This window comes from Haliotis rubra, unplaced genomic scaffold, assembly GCF_003918875.1.
Source record: "Haliotis rubra isolate DU_JTF1 unplaced genomic scaffold, ASM391887v1 Scf56, whole genome shotgun sequence".
In the NCBI taxonomy this organism is placed as follows: domain Eukaryota; kingdom Metazoa; phylum Mollusca; class Gastropoda; order Lepetellida; family Haliotidae; genus Haliotis; species Haliotis rubra.
The window spans coordinates 2,395,875-2,415,177 of record NW_025767257.1 but is presented as its reverse complement, the minus strand read 5'-3'; the positions used below and the strand labels follow the sequence as shown (position 1 = coordinate 2,415,177).

Here is a 19,303-nt window from a genome sequence, read left to right as displayed (position 1 = left end):
TGGCGATGAACTTCTGCGCACTTGTTCTATTTTACGTCAATGGTAGCATTAAAGTTCATTACTTATTTATTCCACTAAAGGAATCATATTACTCCAATTTAGCAAAACACCAGCTTATCAAGTCGGGCAATTTTCTTGAATCATTGCAATTGGCCATGTTGACACCAACAGGAGGCCTTCTGTGATGGAATATATTCATTGCCATATATATCCTCGGTATCTACCAAGACCCGAATTCTCATCATATATACCATATACATTTGTGAATATGCTATTCACTACCACCTATTGTATATCCTATCAAATAATTGCCCAGTGGTTTGGCTTTGTTCTATGGCCACTGCTGATGCCACCTTACCTATGGTATTAATACAGTTTCGTCAAATCGTGCTTCTACAATAGACGAACGCCACATTGGTTAGTTTGAGTAAATATCAGATAGGACTTGATCGAATATGCCGGGAAAGTCAACACAATTTACATGTATACCCGGTAAATACCAACCCACATAAGGTCAGCCAGAAGCTTTTAGTTAACCATGTATACGTAGGCAGATGTCCTTCCGATATCAGATGTCGCAGACAATGGATATCAAACATCGATGGTGTTGCTATTCCGCAATAAATGTTCAGTGTATCTTTCAAGGTTAGTTCACAAACATGAAATACTGATAAGTATTGGCTTTTCTGGGTTAATAAACATTACTCTCTTATTACTCTTGTTGGGTGTATAAAGACGTAACCGATCACAGCTAAAATTATCTGAATTATTACTGAATTTCTATGAAATGGATTTACACAAGGCATTCAGTGTGTATATATTGTATGCGCATAATCATTACATACAATATACCAACTATGACTAAAAACTGTACCAGAAGAACATTCTTCGTCAGAGTTGAGGTTATATTATTGTAATATAACGCGGGGAACACCACAGACTGGCCTCACACTTTTCAGTAGGAATAGAGGTACACCTATACTTGAAAACGAGTAGTTTAACCCACCGCCAAGATCAACAGAATCTGCAATTGCAAAGTGTGCTTAACCATAGAAATACGATAAAAAACCGTTGTGTATTGACGTTCTGCAACAAGGGCGTTGTGAGTTGTGGGCGTTGCCTTTCGTTAAAATAACAGGTAATCAGAAAATGATAGCAAAAAGTATTGATCCAGAGAGCAAATTACTGTATTACCATCAGAATCAGCAAGATGACGTGGGGATGCATTCAGCATGTGGCTATGGAACATACGAGCCTCTGGCACGACAACATACTGAGTCAACGTTTCGCCAAGTTTCCGTGAAATACTGTCTGAAAATTGTACTTTCACATGTTCTTCAAACATAGCATGAATGGACCAGAAATTGCTCTGCAGAACATGAAAGATCTCCCCCCCCCCTCAAGCAACAGTGTTTGAGCCTAGTTCGATGGACACAGTGGAAGGGTTTTATTGTACCAAACTGTTATGCCAGATTCTACCTAAAATGGCTATCGGTAGTATAGTGTGAGTTATCACCCCTTTGTTTTGTTTGATATGTGTTATTGGCATATTGGCATTCATTGATTGTGTTGTAAAGCATAATCCGTTTGAAATGTACTAAATATGAAATGTATGTTTTCAATGCCATAACTAGGTCTGCCATGATACAATCACTGTTCACTGGAGATATATTTCACACAATCATATAAAAGTAGTCATATAACAAGTCATGCTTTTCGGTGTCATCAAAACCTTTGGTAGACATAGCTAAGTGCCGATGAAAAATAAATAATAAGGGTAAAACGTAATTGGCAGAGAAAAAATAAATCCTGATCATTTGCCGGAAAATGTTATATGATTGGATCTCTAAAGTGATGATACCAGGTGTTCGTGATTAGAGTAAATTTGATCAAACAGACCTAATCTGTGAAAATGAACTGCATAAAGCACACTTAATTCAAACATAGAATCAAATAATATATCCCAACAAAAATATACCAGTGACACGAAAATTCCACATGCATCAATGATAAACCACAAATGAATATTTCCCGAAATCAGACATTTGATATTATCACGCAACATATGAATGAAACCATAAACTGTTTCGAAGAAAATCTCCTGTGCTTCCTACCCTTCTCCTGCTAGCGCCGACCCAGTAAGTTCCAACTCCCCACCGTGGGATCCACCGCCGTGCAAGTGGTTATGGTGGAAATGGCGGTGGTTCGCATGCACATGCTTGTTTGCGTGAGATCTCGTGTGATTTGCTTTTCGAGCATGGTGAGAATGGCGGCTGTGATTCATCTCCGGGACAGCTATTTTTCCGTCTTTATAGAAGGAAAGTTCCGAATTAGAGTTGAGCTCCTGCAGGACTATGCCGCCGTTGATTATTGCCTCCACTTTGGCTTAATTTGCAGGACACCAAGACCAATGAGAAATATATGTTAGAGATCTAAACACTTGGAATAAAATACACCACGCACAGCTTACATCATCTGGACATGAATGACTGTACGAGCCACTGCCTCAAAAACAGTCAATGAGAAGACAGTAGGAAGCCCTGTGGGTCCTTGCTAATGCTAGCATTCACAAATCTGTCAAACAATGCAGTCCATGCCGTATCCGTGAAAGCCACCATTTCGCATACTATATCGAGGACTGCCCGGGGTTTGTCACACCTAAATATCGATTTGATAGACGCTATAACACTTTGATCCTAAAACAAAACAATCACGAAGGGTTTTGTGTCCATGGCAATAACTGGGCCCGGATAGCAGCGCACCTTATCTAGCTGACGTGAAGAAGAGTGGAGACGTTTGTCCTTCAAAACCTCACTTCAGCCACTACAAGAACAAATGTTGAAGAAACGACGCTGACAATTGGAAACGCACCACTTCTCGATCCCACTCGTTGTTTAATTCAGGCCTGAGATAAGTGTAAGAGCCTTTACGCTTAGCGTCTGGGTCTGGCGTGAGATGAACGAGGAATGATGAAATGTTGCTTGGCAAGAGATTTGGGAGGCGGTCATCAGCGTTATCGGTTTCCCCCAAATTGTCAGCAAAAGACCTCAAGAGACACCGGATGAGAACAAACTGAAGCCACAGTATTTGGAAAAGTAGAAAATCGCCTATTGTACAATAAACCCTCGCGACACAATGCTTAACACTTCCACATGTCCATAGCATCACAAACTGTCAGTATAGTACAAGAACAGCTTCTATCCAAATCATGATCCCGTTCCATAAAACACTCCCGTTAAAACACCACATCAGTCAATAGCTCCATCGCTTCGCGACACAAGCGCTGGTTGAATATCTTCCAAGAATTCATAGCCCGGGGTTCTGATCGTTGCGAGATGGACCCCCACAAATTGCCTGGTCCATTGAAAGTGTTATGCCTCGATACATATTGTCACCTTTGCGTATTATCGAAATAGAAATCCACGGCGAGGGACTACAGGCTGACGCCTCGGCTCCTACCAGACAAGCAGTCTAGGCTGTCCTCTGACAGGTGTGGAGTATGGCAGCAGAGATCAATAGCTCCAAATTACCTGGACTACTTGCCAATTTTCGATTATTTCCAAGTCAAGGAATCAAATGTTCGGCAGGGGGTGGGTTAAGCCTAATAAAAAATAGATGACTCAAACCAGATCCCCGTATCTCTACACACACATGTCGTACAAGTGAAAAGTTCAAGAACATGAAAATAAGACACCACAATTTTCTTCTAAATCAGACCTTCACACTTTTCCGATGACACAACCGTCTTGTACACACAGCTTAGGGCGTATGGAAATCTTTAGCAAATGAGCCCAGAAGAAGCTCGTTAAAGATGGAGCGACATAAGACCAAGTGGATCAGTCGGTCTCAGTCGAATCATTCACTCGCTCCCTCTAACAGTCCATTCGTTCGATCAATACCAACAGTCATACTGATTTTGCAACGAACACGTCACACTGTTGGCGTTTTGAGAAATTCGGTAGCCACACTAAAACAACAGACACATACAATACACTAATACCTACATATACATCGTTAGGAATCCGGGTCAGTGTCCATAATGACCGCACCAACCTCCATAACAAGCCACGCTATGTCTTCCTACGAAAGGGTTCCAGTTCCGCCGGCTGGTAGAGGAATTGTGGTAGCGAAGGCCAAACACTCAGGCGCATGTGAATGATCGAATCGAGGTAGTCCACTGCCAGCGTTGAGCAAGCCGCTTGGAAGGTGTGACTACTATGGTCCCGAGGAACATTCGCCAGAAGGTGGGGGTTTGTAACAACAGCAATATGGGTCTTGCGAGAGATGGACTCAATCAAACGGCATTCATTATAGCGTTCTTAACAAACAGATAATTAGATCGATTTGACGGTTGGAGTAGTCGGTCCCAGCGATGGTATACGTCCCATGGGATTGGAGACTGTTGATTGAACTGTGGGTATAATTTATCAAACTTGTATTTACATGCCCAGTTCTCCTGTTTGCCGTTAGGTTTATCGACGCTGATTACTGACAACTTATTATCATTTGTTTGATTTCAGAGTGATCATAGTGGTTTATAGATGTCATCGTCGCGTAAACGTCTTAGGAACCATGTCGTTGTTATTGACAAATACTATTTAAGGTGATGACTGATATTACCCAACAGATGGCGCCTTACTTGAATTAGAAACGGACGCCAGACATCTTTCGTTGGGCTAACAGTACAATCAACTGCAAACGAGTCGCGTAGATTGATCACCATTCTGACATTTGTTTGATAACAATATTTCAAATCCATATACATAATGTGTCGTATGAGTTATAATTTTGCGTATTGTCTATCGATTATTTCCGCGCATGGTGCTGTTTTCGAATGTAATCATTAATTCCTCTTACTGGAGAAAATCCATCTCCTTAATGCTCTGTATTGGCAGAAAGTACAGGGCTGGGTTTTCATATCAGTCAATTCATCTTTCTTTTTCCAATTGTCTTTTCTGGTACTTATCATTTATCGATACGCCCCAATAAACATTACATTAGCGTCTCTAGAGAAGCTGTGTACACTGTTTTATTGAAATCAATACATGAAAACTCTAATCTTTGTGTAACTAGGCCGGGACGTGACGAATCCCTAGTTATAAGAACCAGTGTTTTGGCAATTAATCTCCCGGTATTGACAATACGCATTTAGTTTACAATAACCAGGGCACCATTGTGAAGCTAAGTGAGTCGTTCTGGAATGATTTAAAGGAACGGTTGATGATAAGATAATATTTGAAGCTTGTCAGAGACGGTACTTGATATACAACTAATGCAATTAGGAAATAAAAAGGGTTGGGTTAGAAACCAAGGGATGAAATAACCTATAAATTAGCAAACTGAAAACGCTTGATATTTATGAGTTATTTAGAAACGATGTAGGTAGCACAATCTCCTGTGTCCTTAACCATTTGGAAATACGCCATTACGAGACCTGTGATTTATTGCTAACATTTCTCGATGGAACTTTTCGGATAAAACTTAGTTGAAAATTAACCTTTTAAAAATACTTGCGTTTCACATTACGTTTAACTATGAGCAGAATGCATGAATAATTATATGGGTATATAGATAAGAAAACATTCTTTCAGTCATATCAAGCAGTCAGAAGATTTTCTTATCCTGTTTAAATCACATTTCCAATCACGTTTATCATCACTGATATTTCACGGTTTAAAATGCCACTAAACAACCACAATTTGGTGTAATCGTTAACACAAAGAATCCAACAACTGTTTTATAATCTGCGATGTTATTAAAAATAAAATGAAAAAGAAAAATGAATAATAAAACTAAGTGGAGGAATATTCTGTTCATGTCCTAGTGTGTCAATTTGATGGGGCAAAGAATCCGTCAGAGACGGTTTGCGACTTGGGAGACACCTTCTGTAGAACAGGGTATTACAATCGTGATGAAGTTTGGATCCCAACCTTTGACCAACGGATCATGAAACTAGGGGACAGAACTCTACAGGTAGCGTCACTATAAAGACTATGTCATAGGGTTTGATTGTAATAGACAAAGACGGGAGTGGGAGCGTGTGGTGTGTGAATGAATTAATGACTGGACTCATGGGATGGGCTGAATGACGGGTCTCTATCTGTTGGCTTAAGAACATGTGTGTAACCATTATCATATCAATCCAGGGAAACATGAGTCAGGTAAAGTAATTGTATAGGATTGTTTGGGGTCATTAGGTCCATTTCCCCTAATACTGTATCACTGTTCTGACTAACATTTTGGAAACGTTTATATGGTTCGTTTTTTGCTGACCGTTTTATGGTGCTGTTTTGAAAGTTAAACACCTAGTTGGTTGACAGCAATTTAGATCAGATGAACACAACGGAAACTTTGATTTGAAAAGCACTGCTGATACTAAGAGCACCCCTAACAATAGCAAGCAAGAACACCCTTGTACAGCAGCAACCTAAAGGAAGCTCTCACAACAGCGAGTGTAAACAACCCAGCACAACAGCTAGTTAAAGCAGACCAGGGCTGATGATACTTAAAGCAGACCAGGGCAGATGATGCTTAAAGCAGTCCAGGGCAGATGCTACTTAAGATAGACATGGACAGATGCTATTTAAAGCAGACCAAGGCAGATGCTACTTAAAATAGACATGGACAGATGCTATTTAAAACTGACCAGGGCTGATGCTACTTAAAGCAGACCAGGGCAGATGCTACTTAAAATAGACAAGGACAGATGTTATTTAAAGCAGACCAGGGCAGATGCTACTTAAAATAGACAAGGGCTGATGCTGCTTAAAGCAGACCAGGACAGATGCTACTTAAAGCAGACCAGGGCAGATGCTACTTAAAGCAGACCAGGGCAGATGCTACTTAAAGCAGACCAGGGCAGATGCTACTTAAAGCAGACCAAGGCTGATGCTACTTAAAGCAGACCAGGGCAGATTCTCCTTAAAGTAGACAAAGATATCAGCTACATCAGCTAATTAGAGTAGACTAAGACATCGGTTACTTAAGGAAGAGTAAGACATCAGATACTTAAAGCAGACTAGGCTATCAGCTACTTAGAGCAGACAAGGACATCAGATTACTTAGAGCACACAAGGGCATCTTTAAGTAGATGAGGGCATCAACGACATCAGCTACCTTGAGCAGACTATGACATCAGCTACCTTGAGCAGACTAGGACATCAGCTACCTAGAGCAGACTAGGACATCATCTGTGTTACAGCAGACTAGGACATCAGCTACCTAGAGCAGACTAGGACAGCATATGTGTTACAGCAGACTAGGACATCAGCTACCTAGAGCAGACTAGGACATCATCTGTGTTACAGCAGACTAGGACATCAGCTACCTAGAGCAGACTAGGACATCAGCTGTGTTACAGCAGACTAGGACATCAGCTACCTAGAGCAGACTAGGACAGCATCTGTGTTACAGCAGACTAGGACATCAGCTACCTAGAGCAGACTAGGACATCATCTGTGTTACAGTAGACTAGGACATCAGCTACCTAGATCAGACTAGGACATCATCTGTGTTACAGCAGACTATGACATCAGCTACCTAGATCAGACTATGACATCATCTGTGTTACAGCAGACTAGGACATCAGCTACCTTGCAGACTAGGACATCAGCTACCTTGGGCAGACTAGGACATCAGCTGTGTTACAGCAGACTAGGACATCAGCTACCTAGAGCAGCCAAGGACATCAGCTGTGTTACAGTCGACTAGGACACCAGCTACTAAATTAGACTACGACGTTAGATACTAAAAGCAGACTAGGACAACAGCTACTATAGGGCAGACTGCAGCATCGGCTATTTAGAGGACACATGCTAACATACAGGAAAAGAATTATAGAAACATAACACGAGATATATCATTGTCTTGTTTACAAAGGTCTGCATGACACCTAACAATAGAAGAATTGCATGATATCAAACACTCTCTAAACATATGCCTATCTACTACGACTTGTGTGTAGTATGTGCATGTGGTTCTCCATAAACCACTATACGCTGTGCACAAAAACGGATCTTGACAGAATTTCAGCGACTGGCCATAAATTTACGTTACTCAAAGCCGTGATCAACAGGCTGTCCACGATGGTGTTAAAATGCTCTTTCTACAGCTTTGTTCCTATCGCACATATACATATTAAACACCATGACGAATGACGTGACGTTAATTTTCATACCCACCTCTCTCAGTCGCGCATCTAACACCTGTCATGTACGGTGTTAATGTACTGAGAATGGGTAAGGTAATTACGGATACGTAACCGTACAATACCAATCAACATGGAAGAAACTGATAATTCTCAATAACATTTCAATAAATAATGGGAATATTTACACGGTCAGCTAATACCCAAGGCACCTCCGCCGCCTTAGAGTCTGTCAATAGCATTGTAATAGTGCACTGCAGAGAAAGGGAACGTATAGGCCAGATCTCCAGAATTGATCACATACATCCTACATAAGACTGCCTTCACTCCCATCGGGTTGTATATTACTTGTCAATTGCAAATGAGACGATAATATCTAGCAATATGCATAAACAGATCCCTTTGGGAACAAAAGTTTATCCACAAGGATGGTTTGGGTGTAAATGGCAGACATGGACTCTGACAATCTACTTCTAGGCTGACACCAAGGGCCGATGATAGACAAAGCAACGATTGGTTACTAATCGTCTATTCATTATATAACATGCACTATGCATAGCAAAATGAAATGAGCAATTATGCTTTCATTATTAATTTTCGAATGACCTAATGTTACGTGTAAATTAGTAACAAATGTACATACGGCAAATTGAGGTTAACAGCTTGGGCGTTGTCAGGAGATACGACACAATATTGCCTGAACCTGTCAGGCTGCGTATGTCACACTTCACATGCGTGTGTGTTTGTGTGTTTGTGTGTGTGTGTACCTTGTGTAGATACTAAGCCGCCTTTAGCACAAATGCACAAACATACATCGTAAAGGAAGAACAGACTTATACTTAACACGTACATACATACGCCTGAGAATCGAACCCGGTCCTTCTTCGTGAATGGAAACATCTTTAATCATACGGTTTGTATTGTGGTGGATATAGATAGATAGTTATCGGTATTCTTATTTACATCTCCCTCAATGATTAGCACTGATGTGATGGACCTTTCTGTCTATTTGCATCAATCACCACGACTACACAAACATTTAATTACATGGCAATCTCTCTGTTTACTACACCTACTACTAAAGCATATGAAAAGCATGTATGAATCAGCTAGCACGGCCTAATGTAGGTGTACTGAGTACAAAAACCGAAAACCTCACCAACTAGTAAACATATTGATCTGCTTACATACCAGATGGAATACCCTGACTTTTAGAGATTTTACCGTCGCTTCGTCTGATAATGTGAGTTATTAGACGTTAGACCGTTTCCTTCATCGTGGCTCAAGAAGGTGTTGGTCTTCACACGCTGTTGATACCTGAAATCCCCCAGCCCTTCCCGTTTAAGGAATGTCTATTATCAATCTATATCGCTCTTTTCGTTTGAGGAAATTACTTCAAGTTTGCTTCCTGGGTTTTCATAGAACGACATGGCAAGCATCTCTACCCAAATGACAATCGGCTAATCTCTATCATCACAATGTGGCCTCGGAAATAGATGCATTTCCAATCTGAATTCATATCCGAAATCGATATGAGTCAGCAAGTCAGGTTTAATACACATATTGTCTTCAAATTGAGTTTGTAGATATATAATGGTAGCAAAATGCATTAAATAACATAAGGAGATGTTTTTCACCGTTGAGCACTACACTTATTGAAACACACGTAACAAAAGAAACAATGACATTTAAAATTTAGCTTCAAAACCATATGTTAAACACTCATGTACGTACCACCACATAGAATCCGGTAGAAACCTTACAACTCAAAGTTCAAGTTGCATTTGCCCTTAGGTCTGAAGATAGTAAACGCTATGACGAAATATATATCTACATATTTCATTTTCATTGGCGAAAGTTTCGTGGAGACTATTGTCATGGTGATATAAACAACTTCCTGTGACATTCGATATCAACAAGTCCACGTGGGATTAATGACCAAAGTCGCCAGAGATTGAAGGATGGTGATTTTCAATATAACAAATTGTTGCATGGCCCTTGAGAAAATGAGACGGCTTTAGATTGTACGAGGGGGTGTTGTCGTTGATAGTATGAATATGATCCTGTTACTTGTATGTTATGAAATTAAAAATTAATCAATTAAAATAATTCAATTGTTTCAATATTAAACCTTCCCCATCCCCAACCCCACCCCCAGATTTCGAACATGGTTTAAAAGAATATTAATTTTCATGTGAGCACATACTCTCCCGTTAATCACAAAATAAACTTATAACAATTTTATTATAAATGATCGAATCTTTAAAAAAACATTTGTGATGTAAACATGCCCCTCAACATGCAGTTTGCTGAATGCCTCTAATTTTGATTTCCATTTCTCAGACCTCCACTTAAGGCTGATAGTGGCTACTGAAAACACGTTATCCACACAATATTGCAGACACCTGATGACAAACATCCACGTGTGTTACAAAGGTACAAAGCCCGCAGTATCGATTTATAATGGATGATGTGACGTCAGCGGTTACTGTGGAAACGGTAAAGACAGAGAGTTGATTATGAGCAGACAAGTTAATACAGCTTGAATAACACAGATTGAAAATTCCAAATAGTACTCTGCAGTAAAACGTTCTTGCAAAGGGAGAGAACTGTTGTAAGGAGAGGATATCCTAATTTCATCAATAATCACCACATCTGCCCATATAATAAGTTTTACCTATGCGCTGACCATTTGCTATTTGAGGTCATCATATGAATGGAGGCTTAACTCCTGTAATATGTGATAGTAGTTATTAAATCGCCAACCTTCACCCACTGCCGCGTTGCCATAGCAACGACACTTCCTTCCTTTGTACGAGCTAAAGGAACCGTCGCTCAAATCATCTAGTGCATGTGCGTTATACGTAATCTGCTGTGTGGGTTGACAGTTATGTATCAACATACTGTCGGAAAATGTCACGTATTTCTGACACAGCTAATAACTGTGTATATATGTGACATGGTGTCCCCTCTTGAAAGATAAATACGTTTCCGGAGCATTTCAGCTGTATCTAACAGGCGGATTTGTGACGTCAGAGAAATATGATTTATATCAAGGACATAAGACAGTAAGCCACGTCTATGATAATGGTTTTATTATCAAAATCTATAAGCTTAATTCCACAAACGCAAATCGTGGGGAGTCGAAACACTAATCCCAACCCCCACCCAGCGTAAATCGTTAATGAATCATTTAAATATCTCTTCCATCCGCATCTGAAATCCGTAATACTTTCTACACTGTTAACACGTGTTACCACTGTTTATCTGTGGTAGTACCGCCTACAATGTACCTACGAAATGGAGACCAAGTAATCATTTCCAAATCACATATGGATATAACAAAAATAGTCATCTACAGTCTCCCCAAAACGAAATGGACATCAACTCCGATTGGGGTACAGCAAGGGTTAGCCTTCTCATCCCTCCCTGTGTTTCCTCGTATAATCACCTACAGGGATGTTTTCATATCGATCAACGTTAATTTCTGACTGTGTGATTATTCCATTGGTGGCGGTGGGTCTATATTCGTTATTGTACCAGAGGCGCCTGGCGATGTCAGGATGGAAATTGATCCTTTACCCCTTCCCCAAGACGCCATGGATCAGTACCGCACGCCACGACCACAAAAATCACGGATCTCCCATCTTGGTCGAACTATAAGGGCTATCAATTAGACCTACCCTAAACAGGAACTTGTTATCCTGAGATAACCGCTAGGTGGCGTGAATGGTGAATTATCCATCGCCGCCATATTGGAAAATTCAATGGCTTAGATGCATGAGTGAGTCTTACCTTGTCTCACCGAACAGCGGGAAGAACAAACGGAAATTATGTATTTTAGCAGCAACGAGCATAACGTGACCACCTTTGACATCACATCAGCGTCCCCAGTTTTCGCATGTTTAGTCAATAATTCAGGTCTTCAACAACCTGATAAAGGGACGCGAATACTCAGTACGATCAAATTATAAGCGAAACATACGTAAATTATTTACCATGAAATTATATACAATATATATTTTTTAAATTTGAGTATTCTGTTTAGTAGGTATGAAATGGAAAAGTAAATATTCTGTAATTTTGTGAAATATCACGTATTTTCAGTTGTGAGTTGGATTGAAAAATACACCTAAAATGCAATAGTATGACTCAGTGTTTGCCTCGATGATTATCAAATCGATCATAACGTTAAATATAATTAAAACCTCTTTATCTAAAGATGATGTTGAACATGGTGACCGTGACTAGTGTTGTTGTATTCAGTGTAGATCGATATGTGCAGTAATTCAGCATGCTTCAAGATACATTTGTAGAAAATGTTAAATGTCAAATGGCTTCATGTTCCAAAGTACTGCACATTTTAGCACGTGCGCGTGGCGACGTGATTCTATTCCTCGTTTCCACTGCATAGAAAACTCCAAAATATCAATAAACTCCTTCGATTATCAGTATTAATAATGCAAGTAACGTGCCCCATCATCCAGATCAGGAGTTTCGACCAAACGTATAAACCAGAAATTCCTTACCGAAACAAACATTCATGAAAAAATAATTCAATCATCTCTAATGATATCGATTATTTGACAGTGGGGCTTGGAAAATGTTAAAGAATTTATAGACCTCCATCTCCGACCAAAGTCGATTCACACAATACTTTACATCAATTTCTACCACTATGACGCAGCACTGCTTCTAATGAGGACTGGGAACAGCCCCCCAAAACATCTTTGACATGACTATAGATACACATAAAAATTACCTTCTTTAGCAATTCAAACGGCGAGGCTTGTGGTGATGGAATATAATCTTAAAGACAAGATTTGCCGTGATCCGTCACCTCTTGTTATTTAGCAACACAAAATCGCACTAGTATAAGTAATATCATTATCAGTTTACTTATATCGAGACTATGCTTATTTCGCAGTAATTTCATTAAATACTGATAATGAAATAATGTTAATCTTAAACGTTTAACATTAATGATCAAATAATGATCAACTGGACTGTTAGAATATGACGAAATTTAACATTGGTACACTGTACGTTATAAATCGAAAGTACCCCTAATACGAAGTGCTGTTCTTTGAAAACAATCACTCGATATATCAAGTGCTGAGTACCACTGAGTAATGCCCACGTCGACGTAACGACTACCCACGTTGACGTGACGATGAAACGATGTATACCAGGAACCAATATTCAGTAATTATCACATCTAAATAACATCTTAGTGGTACTGTGTATGTTTTATCTTCAAAGCCTGTTGATTTATGAAGTTTTGATTGGAGTTCCTTCAATATTGTACAGAAAATATTCTTTAAACCACTCAACCGAAATGGCTTTAAGGTCCTTTAAAAAAGCTTTTATTACTGAAATATGGAAGAATTATGAAGACATTCTTGAAGAAATATCTTGAATAAGTGGAATTAAGATGTGAATATATGTTAATATCGTTCCTTTATTGTTGCGGTTAACTCAAGAAATATCTATGGGTAGGTTTGATATATCTTTATCAACGGTAAATTGTTTTCTTTTTTTAGGAATTGAAAAAAATATGCTATTATTGCTTGAACCCGAATGCTATATATATTGTGAGTATTGGCAAAAACAATATATCTGATATATCTAGCATTATACCGGGAACCTGTCTAATCTGAACCACAATCAACACGCTCCTGCCAACTATATATCACTTAAAAAGAAAAAAAGCACCATAAAGTGTTTTGTTGTTCCAATACTTACATTATCAAGGGTCGTTTAAATCTGATTGAATGTAGATAACCTTTGTGAAAAACAACCGCCACAATCTTTCTTACCGCGATTTTAGACAGGGTCGATCACTTATCCGAGTCGTGGGACCTACTATTAATCTTGTGTCGACGGTACGCGACGTTCGATTCCTAGATGTGGTAGATAGGTTAATTAAATCTTACTTCGGACAAGATATTTCATGTCGTATCTCCTGGTCTGTACTCAGAATCTACAAATCAAAGAGCATTGGAAGGATTGGTCTGTAGCATTGATTCCACCTTCAGAATCATGGTCTTTTACACCTATATTGTACATTTTACACAATCTGGAATCCAGAAGGGATGATCGTGTCCCTTGAACGTAACCGTAATCATGCTCACCGCTGATAAAGACGGGTCGAAGATATTTTCACGACACGGTTTTTCTTGTTTAATCTTAATATGTACTGTTAAATGTTAATGATATCAATTGCTGGAGTAAATGCTTCAAACACATTGTAAGATAATTTGGAATATTTTAAGAACTTCTGACGATCTGATAAAAGAATTTAAAATCCATATTTGATCTACATTAACCGCATTTTGTTTTCAATCAGCTTTTCCCAAGAATGACGCCATGTCTGTTTCATGACCATCAGGCAGTAGTATAGATTAGATTAAGGAGAAAACCGAGAAACTGGTTTGATCTTCAGAAATAATCGTCGCAGAAATACTCCAGTACTCCTGGTACAGATTTCCTAAAGACGACAACCGACTGATTTAATCGGTGCTTGAGTATGTGGTCGTTTCCTAGCAACGGATTTAAATCCCGAAGCCGTTTTTGATAGAAAATGGAACTTTTCATCTTCTAAAACACCACGGCTACTTCAGAAATAACTAACTTAACTTGAAAATATCCATGGCCGAGGTATACATTTGTGCCTATGTCCCTTGAGGTACACATCAAACAGTGCAATCTGCAAGCCTCCCATGAACGTCAGTATAAAGTAAAAACTAAAGCTTCTTCCATGGAGCTGGAACGATGTAATTTATCACATAATTGATTAACTTTCAGAGGTATATGAAATACATGAACGTCTTCAAATTACGCACTGCAACATTTAAAGGTTATCCTCAGTGTAAAGTTTCAAGAGTACTCAATTGATGGTTTCATATCAATTTTCATCGTTTGCGTCGAAAGCTCATTCCTAGGCTGATCGGAGAAGCATAAAGCTAAGAAATTCCGTGTCAACAGAATCCATTGTTACTTCGTCTTAAATAGGAGCAATTTATAAAAAATGACAGTTTTTCGTTATGAATTGCCTGATTTTTTTCAATCGTTACTCGTAAGCGATAGCCAATCTTTACAGTGTAAAGGAACCAGCTAAAACCTTGGCATGTTTGTCAAAAATTGAACAGACTGAATCGATAGATTTTCGATCCCGTCATCACAAACCGATGCAGTTTCCATTATAGCAGACTAATTAAGTCGATGTGCGTGGTTTTATTCCGGGGATACGACAAGAAAAAGCCTGTTGATTTATGGAGTTTTGATTGGAGTCTCTCCAAGATTGTATAGAAAATATTCTTTACATAAACGCTTAAACGAAATGGCTTTTAGACTGCTTTTAAAACATTGTACAATTTAGAGCCTTAATAGTTACATTTGTAACTGCCCTTCTTAATCTAAATTACGTATAATGACAGGTAAATTACCAACCTGTCGAGGTGGAGGAGAATATAATTACTGAAATGGTACCAAGGATGGCAGTTGTCAGGTGCAATATCAATATGCCAGAGAGGCTACTTTAAAGGCCCCGTCGTGATATTGCTGGAATATTGCTAAAAGCGGCGTAAAACTTAACTCAGTCAGTCAGTTAAAGGCATTGATAACTATCCGTCATATATCAGAAAGGTTTCATTTTGAAACACACGATCAATAATCACCTCAAACATCAACTTTTTGAATTTCAAACATGCCCTTGCTTCTGTGTGTTTGATTAGAAGGGTGAAATCCGTAATGTCTATGATTGGCAGGAAGGATGTGGTCGCCTAGCAACAAATGAAGTATCAACATCCGATTGGCATTGCCGGTTGTGAAATAGAGGTATGTCATCTTTATTGTAACAGTGCCGCCTGCATATAAACGATAGCTGGATGTGTAGGCGATGGAGTGCTATTTGTGACTGTAATCAATTAAAGGCTGAATACCGCATTGCTAAGAAAACCCAACGTTGACTGAGTAAATTGATTGATCTGACTTAGAACTCTTCAAAAATAAATGATATTTGTTAAGGTATAGCATCTACATCTCTGTGGAAGATCCACCCAGTGAACATCTGGGTCATATTGGCATTGTCTATTGGACGTTGATATTTACACATTTTGATAAAATTATTGATACCTAATTGAGTACACATTGGTACTATCAAAATGTGTGTTATCGGGTGTCCTTACGCATAGACTGAGTTCTGTACACACTGGTGATAGGTGAATTTTGTTTCATTTGTTCTCAGCGTGTCACATGGATCTGGGGTGAGAACCCTACATTTCAGAGTGAGTGAGTGAGTATGGTTTTACGCCGCTTTTAGCAATATTCCAGCAATATCACGGCGGGGGACACCAGAAATGGGCTTCACACATTGTATCCATGTGTAATCGAACCCGGGTCTTCGGCGTGACGAGCGGACGCTTTAACCACTAGGCTAATCCACCGCCCCTCCTATATTTCAGACGCGTTGATACTACTTCGATGTTCTTGGCAGTTGATTTTTAAGGTAAACCATCAGCTCGAAAAAGACCCGCCATCATTTAGATGCGCCAAGATGTCTCTCTATTTCTTAAAAAATACATGTTTGTCCTCGGATGGACACTAACATTAAGAATGCATCAACCAATAAAAACAGTGTCTATATAATGTTTGCATGCGCCTCCCCACAATGATTGACAACCGTTATGACCTCTTTGAACGATATCATCTGTGAGCTAATTGATTGTAACGTATACCCTGATTTTAACTCATTGTGCTTGCCAGCCTTGAAAGGCCAGGCCGGAAGTAGGTCGGCGCAGTTGATACCCTGTAGCGTTATCACTACATTACCGGACTGCAAGAAGAATGGAAATATATGTCTTGCTATTGCAATTTTTATTGCATATGATATATCTTTCACGTGTTCGCATGGCGAGTATCTCTGAGTCATACGTATCAGTATCAGTATCTAAGTAATCACGATCCTAGATATGGTAATGGAGGACACAGTGCTATTGATCATTGAGGAACGGTGTAACAGGGAATACGTTCATGCTGCTTTTCATATATATATATATATATACACGATACTGCTTACACAACCGTCTCAATACGCTTTGTTGATCCTAAAATGTCCGTGTTGAGCTTTAATGGTCAGACAAGACAATGGGTAATCGATGACTGTGTCTATTTCTATCACAGGTTGCGAAATGCAAGTTGTAATGTGATCATCAACATCGGGCACTCACATGTTAGTGCTTCAGAGTAGCAATGACAACGGTGCTTCAATGACTTTCAATTTGGTCGAGTACTGTAACAGTCTAATGTTCACGTGTCCAAACACTGTAAATTGTAGCCGAGATCGTACAAATACTGTAACAACAGTCTAATCTATACGTGTCCAAACACTGTAAATTGTAGCCGAGATCGTACAAATACTGTAACAACGGTCTAATCTATACGTGTCCAAACACTGTAAAATGTAACCTAGGTTGTGCGAATACTGTAACAACATTTCAATCAATACGTGTCCAAACACTGTAAAATGTAACCAAGGTTGTACAAATACTGTAACAACATTTCAATCAATACGTGTCCAAACACTGTAAAATGTAACCAAGGTTGTACAAATACTGTAACAACATTTCAATCAATACGTGTCCAAACACTGTAAAAATTTAACCTCGATCGTACAAATACTGTAACAACAGTCTAATCTATACGTGTCCAAACACTGTAACATATAACCTAGGTTGTGCGAATACTGTAATAACAGCCCAAGCTAGACTGTCAGTCTGCACATGCAGACACTGCAACAAGCCATCATTGAATTTCTGGACAACAGGACTCCTTGACGTTTACTAATACTGTAACGGGCCAGTATAGACTTCTACCAATACGGTAAACATCTAGCCTGGACAGTACACTTACTGAAACAATTCAACATACTGTATAAATAATGTTACATTCACTCAAACTTAAATCGGCAAACTAATACTCCTGTTCCAACCAAGGATATGCAAATATTGTAACAAACGTTCAGACTAGACCATAGACACTCTGCAACAGCAGTGGAACCTAGGATGTGCAAATATTGCAACAAGGATCCAGCCTAGACCATAGATACTTTGCAACAGCAGTGCAACCTAGAAAGTGCAAATATTGCAACAAGGATCCAGCCTAGACCACAGACACTCTGCAACAGCAGTGCAACCTAGAATGTGCAAATATTGCAAGAAGGATCCAGCCTAGACCATAGATACTTTTCAACAGCAGTCCAACCTAGAATGTGCAAATATTGCAACAAGGATCCAGCCTAGACCATAGATACTCTGCAACAGCAGTTCGACCTAGGATGTGCAAATATTGCAACAAGGATCCAGCCTAGACCACAGACACTCTGCAACAGCAGTGCAACCTAGAATGTGCAAATATTGCAAGAAGGATCCAGCCTAGACCATAGATACTTTTCAACAGCAGTCCAACCTAGGTTGTGCAAATATTGCAACAAAGGTCCAGTCTAGACCATAGACTCTTTGCAACAGCAGTGAAACCTAGGTTGTGCAAATATTGCAACAAAGGTCCAGTCTAGACCATAGACTCTTTGCAACAGCAATCCAACCTACACATGCAGCTATTGCAACAAGGGTCCAGCCTAGACCATAGATACTCTGCAACATCAGTACAACCTAGAATGTTCAAACATGAAGTAAACCTCCAAGCAACTGTTCACATACTGTAAACCTTCACCCTAGACGGTACACATCTGTACACAATTTGTAAAAATACAACTAGATTGTACACACAGTGTAAGAAGGGTACATGCAGGACGTGTACACTATATACCTCTGACGTATTCTGTTCCTGGACTGTTAAAGTCGAATCGTGAAGTGTACAACCACTGTAACAATAAAATCAATGTTGAACCAGTACTGTAGTTAATGTCGAACCTTGACGTGTACGAATAGTCAGAATCTAACCTATACGGTTCCTTCTGTGTAACAAGAGATCAATTTAAACATCAGCACCACACAAACCAGTCTAACCTATACCTAGCATAGCGCCCTATCATTCACCGCTGTATACCACTGATTAAATCTAACAGCACATTTCCAAATACATAAAACATCAGTGATGTAGAAACATACATAAAAACATTCCTGTCGCTTTACATGA

At 39.4% G+C, this 19,303-nt stretch overlaps 1 protein-coding gene across 6 annotated transcripts in view; it reads right to left on the bottom strand.

The window, feature by feature from the left end:
• LOC124253965 (innexin unc-9-like) overlaps window positions 1-19,303 on the bottom strand; it is an 86,109-nt gene that overhangs the window by 10,972 nt on the left and 55,834 nt on the right. The window contains exon 1 of one of the 6 annotated variants that reach the window (XM_046687818.1): window positions 4,005-4,348. The exons of 4 other annotated variants lie outside the window; for them this stretch is intronic. In XM_046687818.1, the coding sequence (XP_046543774.1) occupies window positions 4,005-4,012 (8 nt within the window). In that variant the 5' untranslated portion in view covers window positions 4,013-4,348. Of the gene's footprint in view, window positions 1-2,114; window positions 3,977-4,004; window positions 4,349-19,303 lie in introns of those variants that run through there. One more of the 6 variants, XM_046687813.1, reaches the window with a different exon arrangement.